Here is a 15845-nt window from a genome sequence, read left to right as displayed (position 1 = left end):
CCTCCAGTTAGGCCCACATATCTCCGAAATGTACACTATATAATATATAATATATTAAATCTGTCAAAATTACATTTTCGTATTCAACGAAATATAATTAACTGAGCCTCACGCGTTTGAAAGGTTTCGATTTAGATGTGTAAAATCAAAATGCCTAAACTTGAATTTCATTAAGACATGATAAATACGGATGGAATGGAAAGCAGGTGGGCCACGCCAACGGCCAATTAATATTTGAGAAACGTAATAAATAATCCCACGAGTTTTCCATCATTCACATTCGTGTAAATATTTACATTGCATTAGCCGAGTTTTTTTTCATCTGTTATTCCATCGATTCCCGGGGTAAAATTTGAAACCCAGAGAGAAATGGTTACGATGAACTGAATCTTCGGGTTTACCCAACTGTGTTCGATTAATATTCCGAATTTCCATCAGTCTGGAAAAATAGATAATAGAAGAAGAGAAAAAAACATCATCTCCCATTTCTTTTTGCCTCTTCCCGGAATTTCTCTTTTTTCGTTCTGAGTCAATATTTGCCATCGGCTAGACTCTAACATGAAGAATAAAGGGGGCGGGAGGAGGGGAGAGGGAGAAAAAAAAATTATACATATCATCCCCAAGATCTACACATCTGACACTTTTTTTTCTTTGTAATCTTCGAGCAACCGAAGGACATCGCATCGACTCGTACTTTAATATTCGTCCCTCGAGCGCCTAGAATTCACCCCATTTCCAGGATCATGGAGTTAGGGTAGTGTTCGCTGATACAAAGTGAAGGAAAAAAATCAGAGACGAGAAATAAGAAAAAAACGTGTCAGAAAAACGCCGGAATAACCGGAGGGGTGACGAGTCCCAGACAGTGGGACAAATGTGAAAAAAAAATATATATGAGAAGGAGTAAAGATAAAAATAGTATAAAAGAAAACTCCAAAGTAGTCTCAACCATGAATAAGAAGCGGAGATGATAGTTGTTCCATTCCGGGGCGGTGGTTGGGCGAAAAACGAGGGGGTGAAAGGGGAGGGCAGTGAAAGAAAGACAGATATGAATAAGGAGAAATCCGCAAAGAGGCAGAAGAAATGGCCGAAGAGCCTGGGGGTGGGCTGGGGGAGGGGTGAATCGTAGAAGTGGTTTTATATCCATCTGGGACTCACAGGTCGATCTGAAGAACGTGCACACCCTTCACCGAATTTAAAACATCAACTACACAAATATAACAACCTAAACGTTCAATAAAGCCCTCATCCAAATATTGTTTTACATACCCTTGAAAGCCAGGATGTCCTCACCCTCACGAGTTGAACTGAATAAAAATGAAAAAGACGGAATGGAAAAAAAATTACTCCATAGGTTCCTTTCCCTTTTCGATGTGGAAGATTTTTAACAGGATTATTGTGGGAAAATAAGTTAGCGAATGATATGAAGGGAAGTTTTAGGTGGTTTACCACTGGCACAGAAGAGATCGAAAAGTGAGGGGGAGAGAAATGCTGAGGAGGTGGAGAATAGTGCACACAGTGGTGCTTGGGATCATGGCGTTATCTCTGGCATCCTTCGGGAGCCATTCGTCTCCGCCTGAGGCACTTGCCCGCGCTATTTCTGATGATAAGAGAACAGTAACAGACCCTCCTACCCCCTTCACTCATCCCTCTTTACCAACGAGAGCCGTTCCCACCGATGAGAGGTATTTCGATAGAGTTGTCAATAACTGTTCAAGTTACGGAGTAGCCAAATATCCGGAATGTCAATTAAATCGTAAATAGTCCCTTTGATGTCGTGAAACTAGTCTTGATTAGTATCCCCTGGCCGCCAATTGACGTCGACAAAGAATGTCATTTGAGAAAGTTACAATGTTGAAGGCTTCACTCATGAAAACGAAGCACAACCACAATTGTTCTTCCTTCCTCATCAGCTGTACTGGGGGAGTGCGCCCTTCGAGTACGTTAGCGATACATTGCAACGTAATAGATTCAAAATTTGTGATTTGTGTAAAAGTTGGTGAAACAAAGGTCAGCTGAAGATCTTAAGACCAACATGTGGGACATGAATTTCTCAATAAACGACGAAAATTCATTTTCTTATTGAAATTTCTCGTAATGAACTGAGAATTGGTGATAAGTGAATGATTCAGAGGTCCAATTAAGCATAATTCAATTTGTTTCCATCCGATATTAACTATTCGCTGAAATTCAATTTAAAACTCTGGAATTTTTGTCTTTAAAAGAAAAAAAATGAAATTGTCAGTGTGTGATGTACTAAAATGCACGCATTGTCGATTATATCATTTGTCTTAATCAATGGAATGAATAATATAGGGTATCAATTTAAAGATCTTGGTGAGATCTTGAAACTGATATATGGTATATCTCCACCGGTGCAGTCGAAGATCTCAATAACTGGCTTGAACTATCGTTTTTTTAAATCGGACATACCATAAAAAATGGAGATAGCTTACAATAACTCAACGGGATTTCAATGAAATTGGATTTATCGCCCACCATTTTGAAGAGCTATTAACACATTTCAAAACACTCGATGGGAGGGGGAGTGATCAACCCCCTCCAACCCTTCATGGACCTCAATCTTCCCCTCCAATAACGCAATAACGCTGAAAATGATTGGATAACCCACTTCAATATTTTCCGAATGTTGGAAACGCTCTTCCACCAATGACATTCATTTTTTCATAGCTCCACACTTGATCCCAATGTTTTTCTGAACGAATCAACGGGAAAACTCAAAACGCGATGTTTACTATTCATAAATGGACCCTATGGAGCCAATGCTTTTCCACATCGCGTCCAATTCAGCCGGACATGCAAGCATTATTGGCATGAACGACAGAAATAGCTTTCTATTGCTTGAAATGTTGAAAACAAATATATATAACACGTCCCCGAAATTGTCCCATGATTTATCAAGTGGAAAATGTCACTGGGTGAATGGCCAAGCGATGGGGACATTTGGGAGAGCCTCGGGCTGGCTAAGATGTGTCACGAAGTATTAAAACAATTCCCACGTGTGTTGAACGAAGTAAATGTCGATCGAAGATTGAAGGGAGAATTCTCTCGAGGCAGTTTACTACTGGCTCACCTTGCTATGCTGTAAATTATACTTTCCGACTGTGTAAATTTCCTTCACCGAGGGGAATTCTCCATCCGCTTACTCAACGAAAACTACGAAAAACTTTGGCTTTATTGTTCATACGTCGTTCACTGCCATTTACCCTTCACTAGTAATCACTTAAGCGGGAGAAGATGATCATATATCTCGATGAAAATTGAATTAAAGATTTAAAGGAAAAATTGTGAAAAATCACTTGAACGTTGTGGTGTATGCATTGGAATATGTTGTGAGAGAAAAAATCCGATCACGTTTTATGGAAATGGCCGGTGTGCAATGATCCCAGATAAATCATGTTGTGAAATATTATGAACCAACAATTTATGTGTCGCGTCACGCACGTGAATTCCTAAATATCCGAATTTTCACGAACGCTCCATAAAAATCTGAAATATATTATAAACAGTTCGAAAGTACCACAGTTCATATTGCTAAAGGAGCACCCCTAAATTCCCATTTATTTACCTATCCATTAAATAAAATTAAATTCTAAACTCACCATTTTTTTCACTGAGATAATCGGCCCGTGCTCGCCACGAGGACAGGACAGCTGAGATCAGCAGTACCACTCTGAAACTAAGTGTTTTCATTATTAGCATTATTACGCTGTAGATATTCACTGCCGATATAACTAAGAGTAATCAAGGGAGCCAGTAGAGGGTAACGCAGGAAGGGGTGAGACACGGGCCCGTGGAAGGAGGAGAGGAAGGGAAAATATAGCATTTTGGGGCAAAACTAATTAACGTTGGAGAATCTCGGAAGATTGTTACGGGAGGGGGAAAGGTGAATGCTAGGGGTGGGTGGAATCCCCTTCACTTCTCCATAACCTCCTGTGGAGTGCTAGTGGCAATTAAAACAAACGCACCAGAAGATAACGGCTCGCTTGAATGCCCTATAGACTTTGTACGTGCGGTAAGGGTGATTACAAGTATTTTCTATGCTCCCGGAAAATCTGAGATTCTTGTCGTTAATCGAAGAAATCTACTGAGACACGCGAATCACCGGGAATTGGGAAATGTAGGGATGAAGATACTTGAAAGAGGTCAACTGTGAGAGAATTTCCCGGATTATTTTCCTCTTCATCTGAAAAGTTGCATTAAAACACGAGGCGCGTCGTTGATTCTCGGAGGGAAACGTAGGTTCGATTATGGGAGAAATGGAAAGGGGGTGATGAGGCCAAGCGATAGAGAAAGGATAGGACGATGGCTCGGAGGGATGAAAGGGGTAAGCGTTCCCTCAGGTTATCGAAGTTGCGTCTCTTCTTGAATTTATACGGGATCGTTTTATCCTACTTCCGGTGAGGCTTTATCTCCTCAGGTGTGTGGAAATAAGGGAGGAAGACATTGGTTTTGTCTCCGTCGAATGAGTTTTATTAGAGGGCACGTGATCGCGATATTGTGTAACTGGCTGGAAGCATGAGGGGGTGTCTATTGTCCATTGGTCCAATCGCCGAGACTCGTGGGTAATTGGAAAAATAATAATGATGGCGAGGGAAGATGTGGGGAGTTTTTGGATTGTATTACATATTTTCTTGAAAAAATGGCGTGGTGGGAGGGCAGTGAAGGACAATATAATTTCATGGAACCCCGATGCTATCACTTTCATGTTTCGCGAGCTTTTCTGACTTGTAATGGAATAATGCAGCTGTAATTGAGAAGCTCAACATGGATGGGAAATAATGTCACGTTTTGATATGAAATCCGAAAGAAAGATAGCAACGTGACTTCATTTTTTATTTGTTATTTAGTACAAAATTTATATGTTTAGACAGCTGCACTTTATTTTTGCTTCATTTTTCCGTTATATAGATGGCCTTTGGTGAATATGAATTTTGTTGATGTTTTTTATGTACAGAAAGAACAATTGAACAATTAAATTGAATGATGGATTGATTCTCTCTTGAAGACAAGCTTGTGCAGAAAATTCTCAATTTTGCGTCTCCAAAGGCAAAAGTTGTAGAACGTTCAACCATTTTTAGATAGTTCCCGAATGATTTCTGCATTATGTTCCATAAAATTTCGCAATCGCTCAGGACGAATTATGAAAACGACAAATCATTGGGGATTCTTTACATTTTTATCTGATATCACATGAAATATCGCTAATTGTGTGGAATGTGACATTCAGTTGATAAAACCGTCACATATTTCACATGAGACAACCAACTTGCATACGACCGTCAGCGATGAGTTATGCGACTTATTTAAATATCAGTCATATATCTGACCACAATCAACGAAAAATGAGAAAGAAAAACTACTCTACTCATATTTTCAAGGCAATGCAGTATATCTTCCCACTCGAGTTAAAATTCCCCTGAGACGGAGACTGCGGAAATGTTTATATTACGCAACACGTGCGGTAACGATTTTCCGACGATCGTGAAAGTTTGAAAACGAGTTGCAGACGAGTTTTTTAACCATCACGAGCCAGAAATTTTGTACTGCACTTCTTTGGTTGAGAATTTTGCATTACGAGGTGCGTAAAAAGTGAATAACGCACGGGCGAGCGTAAAAGGCGTTAATGAGCTCACGTAATGAACGATGAGAGATAAAAATATCCCTCAGAAATTTACTTTGCCGATGGTACACTCGGCCTCGCGAAATACATTTCACTCGAGTAAATATCCAATTAAATAGTTCGCTTGTCTGTGGGGAAACGAGATGAAAAAGTGCGAGAGAAGAACGTAATGTACGACTGTATTACAATAGAGACAATCGTGGGCGTCGTGTATGCACCGCTGTCGTGGGGCAGTCGAGTGTTCACATGAATCACACATTTGATAATTTTTCAGTCCCTTGCGAAACAACTCTGCAATGATGCAAAAAGACCCGCCGATATCCGAGTGCAGTCGTGTCGGTTCGATCATAAGAGGGAATATTTTAAATCAACATAAATAAATAATCGTCCGTAGACCCCCCCCCCCCACATTGAAATCTTTTCATCTTTTTCGAGATAGAGGTCATGTCTGACATAAAAGCTATCCGTCATTTATATAATAATATATATAGAATTCGTATATTCAATCGAACAAATCGTAATTATATTACCAAAGTTTTCCACGATTTGATAATCGATTTTTTTCATCGATTCCACGGAATAATCGATGCTCATTCACGTCATGTACGGTCGAACTTTCTGAATTTCAAATTTCGAGAATCGATTGTTTTGTTCAATGTTCGATTTACTAAACCATTCCACAGAAGTTCAAAGCAAAATTGTAAAAATTCGAAAATTCGAAATTACAAAGATTCAGTTCGGGAGCGAAAAATGAATAAAACTAAATGCAAACGGTCAATTGCACCCCAAGTAAATATAATGCATTATATTTACTTGGGATATTCAATTCGTACATATGAGTAAATAATAGCATTTACATTCGTACTTCTCTCTTTTAATAATTTATTCGTCAGTCTCCACAATCTATTTCAATCTTGAAAACTAAATATTAACATTCCTCTAACGAGACCGTTTCCACTTAAATTAACTTCTCTCTTCGAATGTATTTCCCATCAAAATTTTGAAAATTTGAGTCATGCTCACCACTTTCTAAAGATACCGCACCGTTTGAATTCAGGTGGAAATGCAAACGCATTCAATTGAATTCATCTTGTCGTAACTATCAGAGGTGCAAAGTAATTTTCGTGAATCCGGGGGAAATACCAGTACGGACTCACCGCTACGATTCAAACATTCAGTGGTCCCCTTGATGCACTGCGTTATACTACTGGAGATTTAGTCGAGTTTAAAATGCATTATGTATACGCGTCCGATCGACAGATGAATAAATTTCACGTCTACTGTGTGCAGTCTCCCGTGAGTATCCATCGTGATGCATAGGTGGATACAGTCTCCAGAGATTTACGTGAAAGTAGAAAAATATAATAAAAAAAAAACAAACAAACGAGCCAAAGCAAATGATGAAAAAGAGCACGAAAATTCACAGAGAGCAACAATAAAAAATCAACGAACAAACAGGATGTAAAAGAATATTGACATTGGCAGAGACGTAAAGTACTTCACAACGAAGGGCTCAAGGAAAATTGCTCCGCTGTAACACAATAGTCGCCACTTCGCATTTCTTTCTGCGTCCATTTCTTATCCTCTGTGAAGAAACTTTTCTTGAAAATTACATCATTGAGGAGTCTCGCTTTTTACGAGATACTCTCTACATCCGAGATTCAAAGTCATCCATTTCATGAAAGAGGAAAATAATAAAAGGGAAAACAACGAATTGGGAATACGAAGGGACGAATGCAGCACAATGCGCGATGATCTCGTAAAATATTTAAGGGGATAGCCCGATGACATTAGAAAGTTTTTTTCTCACGTCAGATGGACATTGGAAAACTTTGCCGAGCGTAAGGGTATCCTAAAAAGTTGGGAAATGACAGGGCTAGAGGCAAAATGACGATTTTGCGTGGTTTTTCATTCAAAAATGGCCTTGGACCACAATTTTAAGTGGAATTGGGTGCGAGAAGATTCAACGATGGAATCAAGATTGCTTCCTCGCTGGGTCCCCAACCCTAAATCTACCTCGTTTCCATCATCAGTATAACCACTTCTCATCTGGGACGTTCCTTAAAATCTCTTTAATTGCGCCGGGTTATCCCCTTAAGCACAAAAATAAAAAACAGATGGCATGTTAAAGACTTAAGATAAAAGTGACAATAATGAAGCGGGAATTTGAGAGCTGAAGCGACACATTCAATGGATATGTGTTAATACATATGGCTTTGAAATGGCAAGCGGGCGTGTCCCACTCTCGGTCTTTCACGAGATATACTGCATCCGGTCCTTGACCCTCCCCCTTCACCACCCCCACCCCCTCTCATAACTCATTATGATATAACATAAATACCACGGTAAAGAAAGGGAAAAAAAATAATCAAACGAGCTGGTGACATCACAGCTGGAAAAAGAGATGAGACGATCAGACTGGTTTGTAGATATTTTTAATTCTGAATTCGTAGCACATTCATTAACGTCCGTCGTACCCGGTCATGGAGGGGGTGAGAATTAAGGAGTGCCTTATAAAATAGCCGTAACACGTGTGGAGAATTGTTTCAATAAACCGTGACTTGAAGACAATTTTTTTTTTATCGGTACAGCAATGAACAAAGTCCAGACGTATCAATTACCCTTGGGGAGATCCAATGACCCGATGATAATGAGGTGAGGAACTGAGGAGGAGATTAAATGATCGTTGAAGCCGAATTTTTTCATGTCATAGGCTCAGAAGGTGTTTGTTACCTCGACTTGGTACCAAGGAAATCCGTATTTAATAGCGGTGAAACTTGAGAATGTGAGGGGGCAGGAGGAGGGGGTAATAATTTGGTGGCTTTTGCACCGGGGGATTAGTTAGCGCATGACACCAGGAAGTAGTTTATTTAAACGGTATTTTAAAGGGTCGAGAAAGAAATAATTTTTCATTTTCTTGGATGTAGAAAATGAGAGAGCATTAATTGAGATGAAAGAGTTTTCATTTTTCCTGGACTTCTCATTAATTTTTTTTTCATTTCACAAACAGAAATTTATTTTTAATTATTACAAACTCAACAAGGACTCTCTGCTCGCTGGTTATTTACTTGATATCTTGTGAATTTCATGGTGTAAAATTTTGATTAATGGAGAAAAGAGTATTTCAGAGATGTGAACAAGTCATGTTACATTGTTGTTGGGGTATACAAGGGGATCGCCGAGGGGCTCATTGTCGGTGAAGTGAGACCATAGCAATTTAACACTTCACAAAAGAATCATTAATGAGCATCTGGAAGGCACCATTCGTGGTGCTGGTTTCTGGGAAAACATACAGACTTCTCATTTTCTTGTAACTACAAAGAAGGCATCCATTACTCACTCAATATGTTTGAAATTTTTTACATCCGGGACTAAAAACTTGGAGAGTTATTTTTTTTCATTTTTTTATGATAGCCGAATGTCTTTTATGACGTCGTGCAGGCAGCGGTATCGATTAGATAATTTTTAATTATGAAATTTATTTAAATTTCGTCAAAAAGCGATGAGGCACGAAATCATTAGAAAAATCATGGAACTAGGAAACTTCAAAATTTTACGAGGAGCTTAATCGAATTGTAGTTTTTCGAAGTAGTGAATAGACTGAGGGATGCGAACAAGTCCGATACGACATGTCCCTGAGAGATGGAAATATGACAGTCTTCATATGACAGTTTTACAACCGTTTTATTGGACTTTTACTAGTGGGCACAGAGCTTGAGATTTGGAACTAGTCTCTCAGTTTCACGAGGACAAGGAATATTCAGAATTAAATTGAATAATTGAATTTTAAAGAATTTATTTCACGTAGTTAAAGTTTGTGGAAAATAGAGTTGAATTTGAGTTAACGGAAAGAAGTCAATGAAATTGCAAGATCTGCTTTAACCCATAAATTAAAGCGGAAATTTCCCGGACTTTCTGTGCTACCATTTATTTGTCTAGAATAATTAACCTAAACCTAATAATTGCAATAAAATTGTTACATATTAGCAATTTTAAAATTCTTTCTCGATATTTACCATTATTAATTAATTACTATTATTTTTTCAATATTTCTCGCTCATCTCCTCATCCCCCAAGACCTCTCAAATTTTCCTCCAAAATTCAAATGAAAAATACCGCAATAAAAACCCCTTCTCCACATTATTTCATCCCACCAGTTCCACCGGTCTCACAAGGGTCTAATTACCTTTGTCCATAATCCATTCATTATTTTTACCAAATTAATAATAATCATGATTTACTTCATTAAATTGATAGCTCGTTACGGGAATTATTAAGAGTGTCGAGAAACCCACTGCACATACTGTACAGACAACGTTATAATGTATATACCCGCGTTTTGCGATTCGGTAAATCCTCCGAGAATCATAAATTTCTGGGTAAACTACCAGGGAATCGTAATTACGACATCGACAGGGGTGGGGATGGGGGATGAGAGTAACTGAGGTGGAAGGGGGTATAACTAGGAAGTGGAGAGTGCGGGTAGAGCGTGTATAACGATAATTCCATTTTATTGGTCTACGCAGGCGCAATAACACGAACAATATGTATGTGAATGTTGTTTCGTACCGTATCCATTGAGAAGGTAATACATGTAACTAGGGATAGAGTTGACATTCGTCGAATCCACTCATGTGTACCTCCACATCGTTGCAATGCCATTGATAATCCGACGAAGGGTTTGAGGTACATGTGAAACGAGAAGACAAGCCATAGGACTAAATAATATTAACGGTCGCTGAACCGAGTATACGTGTCTGTAATTGGTGGCCCAGTCCACCAGGCTTTCCCAGATATTCCATAAATCCACTCGGTCATCCGCGATATTACTCTATGTCCTACCTATCCACCCCCATCTTCATCATTCCGGATGGAGAAATGTAAAGTTCATTGACTGATTAAAATGTGAAATACAATTTTGGGGAGAGATATATTTATTTTTTTTTATTCTTGTTGGGAATTGGGGATGATAATATTCGGGGAGAAATGAGGGTAGGGTAAAACACATCGTAAAGTTAATGAGAGAATGCCCTGTGGTAGGAAATTGATGCACCTGTGAGAGCCATTTGTGATGTGTATGTGTATGAGACCGGCGAGGCTCGTGAATGGAGGAGATATGCAACGATTTAGAGTGTTTAAATTTGAGGGGGTTCTGACACTAGGCCGGGGTGAACTCTTGTGGTAGATATATGAGACAGAAAACCCCGCTGGTCCCAATGGAAATTCACCTCAGGTTGAGATCAATGTTGCGGACCTGACGATGGGTCAAAACGTGCTCAAATTTGATTAAAAAATATTTATCCGAATTTGAGGAAATATTATACATGTGTATTACTCATGTTTGTAAAGAACATTTTTCAAGTTTTAAACATTTTCATGATACAATTTTATCGTAAAAGTCAAATTCCAAATAGTCAAAAAAAAACTGGGAGACAACTGTGTTGATTTTTTATTTTGTCGCTGACTCGTTGAATAATTTAATGATCAAACTACTCGTACGACTTCTGTCATTCTCCAATATATGCGAGGCACGATTCCGATTCCGTTGATGTCATGGTTTAACACATGCTGTTCTCACAATTTTCCTCCAGAATTACTGAGAAAGTAATGAAAAAAATTCATCTCCATTATTTCTCTTGAACGAGGAAGATTTTCCATTTTATGTCTGCGTTTCCATTCCCTTTTCGCCAGTCTTGGGGTGTTGGGTGTGGAGGAATATATTACCTTGCATGATTAAAGTTCAGCTAAATCTAATTTTTATTCTTTTAAAATGATAAATATTGCCATACAACTAAAATTTAAGAATCTGAGTGGTAGAACGAGGCAAGTCACTTCTACTTCATGACAGTTTTTGATCAATATCCAAAATCTAAGGGAGATAGGGAAATTTTCATAAGAGCCTTTTTGTGAAGATAAGTGAAAGCTATAACAACGGTTATGCCAAAAACTCCACTATCTCTCTTAGATGCGAAGATATCGCCCAAAAACTCGACTCAGAGATAAGTCAACTTATCTCGTTTTACTACTTTGTTAGTGAATTAGTTTTCTATTCTGGAGAGTGAAATACTTATGAATTATTACATTACGATATAAAAAGGGTCAACTTCCCCTAAAATTAAGTAATTAAAATCACTTAATTAATGAATTTGAATTATGAATTAATTATTAATCCAGTATTTTTCTCCATTTCATCGCAAATGAGGATATTTATAATACCAATGTCCATTTATAAAAGCCAACTTTCAAAAATCCATGATAAATTCCATAAATCACTGGACTTTCTCTCTCCTCTCTTGTTCTATACCCGCTTAAATTAATTGAAATCGTGCGAAATCTCTACCTCTGATTACACCTCTCTCTTCCCAAGATATACTGCTACGTGTACCTCGTGTTCATTCAGAATTCTCCCTCTCCCCTCCCATTGACTTAATCCAAACCGTCTCTGTTACGGTTGAGTTTAATCGTCCTGACACTAATTCCCCCGACAAAGTCAGACCATCCGGTCAAGGACTCTCAACTTCCACTGGAGTTGGTTATTTCACGTGGCTCCTCTGTTCTTCACCACTTGAGCACTCAAACCGAAACACCAAACTTCGCATAGACTTTCGGACGCTCACAAAAGAAATCACGTCTGTCGCAAAATCATATATCTCACAAATTGAATTTTCTGGCGTCAAAATTTTTCGTATTTATAAAAAAGATGTTGGATAATTTTGAGTTTTACTTGCATTTAAATAAGGAGACTATAATTTTCAGATGTATTGACTGTAATAAGACCAGATCATACTAGTAACGTACATATCCCATCAACTGACAAAAATTATGACTCTTCTACAATTTTATGTCATTAATTTGTGTTCAAAATACCGTGCGGAGTCTATTACCCAGTGCTTCACATGTTATTTCTGTCGTGGAAATTTTTGGCGCTGGATATTCTCGTCGTGAGAATTTTGTTATGCGGTTATTTTTGCCGATGCTATTTTTGTCATGGGAAATTTCTCACGAAAAATAAGTCGGGGAGCTCCGTCACCGTGGGGATGTGGTAAAATGAGCTGAACAATCTACTTAGCTTCAGTTTTGGTTCTCTACAAATATCCAAAAATTCCGTAGAAATGAATAAATTTCCATGGGAACTTTTTTTTAGAACTGATTTCCCCTCAGAAAAAAGTTTATTATCACATTTCGCCATTTCCCGTAATTTTTTAGATAGTCCTCGAAAACAGAGTTGGAGATAAGGTAACTTACCTCGTTTTACCACTTCACTACAGATATGAAACTCCGGTTAAATCAACTGAATGTTATTGATAAGTTGATAGAGGATATCTCCAAACCCCCATTCAAACCCTCGGCGAATGAAAGAGGATGAAATTCCGAGTTGAAAGTACCTCACCAACTTTTGGCTCGGGGACTGGCCTAACGAGGTATTAATTAATTAATGAAGCTGATCAATGATAGTGGTGCTGGTCTTGGCTGGTAATGGGGTAGACACTGGGGGATCATTCTTCTAAGAATTTCATCAGCATCTCGTTTCTATAACGTTTCCAATTCAATAACAGTGGAAAACAGGGCCTGACCTATTTGAAGAAAGCGGATTAGATAAAAAGGGCAGAGTATCCATATTCGAGAAATTCCTATGATTCTCCGTCCATTTTCGTTCGTGTCCCCAATTGCTATTACCATACGGCGTTGGCCACACTATTTTTCGACGGCATCAATTAATAACTCCTTAACTAGGGATCGGACGAAAAAAATGAAAAAAAATTGTGACTACGAATCCCGCTGTTAATCCTACCATGAATTAAGCCAATGCCCGAAATAATATGGTCCGGCTCTTGATTCAGCCTTTTTTCATACCGTATACCCTTCTAAATTTGAATTCCGAGGGAGTGACTGCTCTTTATCTGTCTGAAATTCTCTTCTCCACACTCTCTCCCCTCACCCCATTCCGACTCTTTCCCTCATCATATCATTCATGAAATGTGAACGGTCCCACTATGAGGTGGAACGTTGTCGTGCATAATAACAGTGTATAATATTTCAATTAATGACTTGTCCCATACGGTTCAACTGTTCCCAAAATTCACCGCCAGAGAGGACAATATTTATCCTGACGCTACACAAGAGAATTCAGCCCCCTCGTGCACTCTACCCCTTCTGTACTCTACCCTCCACTGGTAATTTCCAGTCAACACTCCGACCTAATCCAAATTGAACTTGGCTCGTGGCTTCCCCGATTCTGCACATATATACGGCATAATGCCATCAATTTACATGCGTTTGTCGACGGCCTATCCCTCTATAGGACTGTAAAGCTGAGCGATAGACTTTCATGGGTATTTTGCACGCATAAACGGAGTGAAATATTCAAGAAAAATTACGTACCTAGTCTCTAGTCTCTAATCCGGGGCGAAACTCACTACTCACGAGGAAGTAACTGAAGCTGTAAAGTACCGAAGATCCTAAAGTACATTTGCAACGTGTTTTCTGAAGAAAATGACATTTATTTTAAAAAATATGCGAGGCAACTGCATCTTTCTCAACGGGTTTTCCCTACGGGAATTTTTCCCCCGAGCGATTCCTTTAAATGTTGAACTTCTCGGATGTTTTTCCAATTTTAAGTGAATAGAGACTATTTACTGATCGGTCATACATTCGAGCCATTAAATATTCGTGAATATATTTTTTAATTTTAGACAATGAGTAAGCTATCGTACTTGATTAAAAATTTCTTTTCCGCGTTGACTGACGAAAGTAATTCGATAATTTTCATTTTCTCTGATGAAATTTTGCTCTGTAAAGTTGATAGAAAAATTATAAGGCAGGGTAATAAAATCTGTGTTTTATGGCATTAGCCAACAAGTGAACCTACAGCTCTCGGGGTTCATGAATAGTTCGGCACGTGTTAGCCAGTGCCATTCAGAGTTTGCGGGCTTTGGAAATTTGTACGATGTCGTAAATACTCGAACACGAGGATTAACAAGCGGTCGCGTGGCAGGGTCGAATGAAAAATACCGATGTGAGAAAGTCTGGCCCGGGTGTAGAGAAATTGTTCAATATAAAATGAAATAAACTGTGAAAAGAAAAAGGAATAACGGAAGTACAGAGAATGGAGAGAAAAACGTACGAGAAACGGACGTCTGGTACTCGTCAATTCCACCGGCCAATTTAAACCTCCCCCTCCCAGGTAGGAAATGCCAATGTCCACGAAACGGGCCAGGTCTGGCACGAGACTGGCTTGCCAGATCTGGGCCACCAAGCTTGGCCCGAGGCATGGCCAGACCGGCAAAGAGCATGGCTTGCCAGGCTTGGGTCACTAAGCTTGGCCCGTGGTATGGCCAGACTGGCAAAGAGCACGGTTTGCCGGGCTTGGGCAACCACGCTTGACCCGAGGTATGGCCAGACTGGTAAAGAGCATGGCTTGCCAGGCTTGGGTCACCAAGCTTGCCCCGAGACATGGCCAGGCAGACAAGGGGCATGGTTTGCCAGGCTTGGGTCCCATATGGAACAGCATTCCAAAAATTGAATTCTCATGGGGAATGTTCCTTCACTAAATTTTTCGTCCTTTGATTCTCCTTCTTCCGAAGGTACCATTATTTCTTCTGAACATACTATTTCAGGGGAAAATATGCGTGGATATCACCGTATACCACACATTCTATGACAACAGCCCGTAAGATGGCGTGTTGAGTAGTCTGATTGTGGCAGTAGACATGAGTGTCGTGTGCGGCAATTTATTATTTTAATATTACTCTTTTACTATTGTAATATGTCTCAGAGTTCATATTCACGGGTTAAAAAATACAGACATTTTCATCAACTGAAGAAAAAAGAATCTGTAAACGTAGAAGGCGCTAAAGAAAAAACTCCGGATTACAGTGAACGCAATAATGCCGATGAGGAAGAGGTTAGTTTGCCAACAGCCAATGAAATAACTATCCGTAGTGGATCTATTGTGGATCAAATTAGTGGAGATGTCGATGTTCGACATCTCGATGATAATGCTAGTGCTTGTGGTGATAGTTGGTCGGGTGGTGATGGTGATTGTGGCTCGTATAAGCATCTTAATGATTGCATCAGTGAATCCAATAGCAGCGTTGGAGACAGGGATGAACCAATTCTTGGGGGCTCAGGTTGTGATGGTGATTCAGATGACATTGACAATGATTTCAACAAAGTATTCACTGACAGCATTGGAGACAAGAAT

At 39.2% G+C, this 15845-nt stretch overlaps 1 protein-coding gene and 1 long non-coding RNA gene across 15 annotated transcripts in view; one reads left to right on the top strand and one right to left on the bottom strand.

Annotated features, from left to right (window-relative positions):
* The window catches only part of LOC135164578 (uncharacterized), a 173282-nt gene that overhangs the window by 29259 nt on the left and 128178 nt on the right, over nucleotides 1-15845 (top strand). The window lies entirely within an intron of this gene.
* The window catches only part of LOC135164571 (collagen alpha-1(XVIII) chain-like), a 141326-nt gene that overhangs the window by 120324 nt on the left and 5157 nt on the right, over nucleotides 1-15845 (bottom strand). For all 7 annotated transcript variants that reach the window (XM_064125040.1, XM_064125042.1, XM_064125045.1 and 4 more), the window contains exon 2: nucleotides 3621-3697. In XM_064125040.1, coding sequence (XP_063981110.1) covers nucleotides 3621-3697 — 77 coding nt within the window. The remainder of the gene's footprint in view (nucleotides 1-3620; nucleotides 3698-15845) is intronic.

This window comes from Diachasmimorpha longicaudata, chromosome 7, assembly GCF_034640455.1.
Source record: "Diachasmimorpha longicaudata isolate KC_UGA_2023 chromosome 7, iyDiaLong2, whole genome shotgun sequence".
In the NCBI taxonomy this organism is placed as follows: domain Eukaryota; kingdom Metazoa; phylum Arthropoda; class Insecta; order Hymenoptera; family Braconidae; genus Diachasmimorpha; species Diachasmimorpha longicaudata.
The sequence above is the reverse complement of the archived record's forward strand: the minus strand, read 5'-3'. Positions and strand labels throughout refer to the sequence as shown.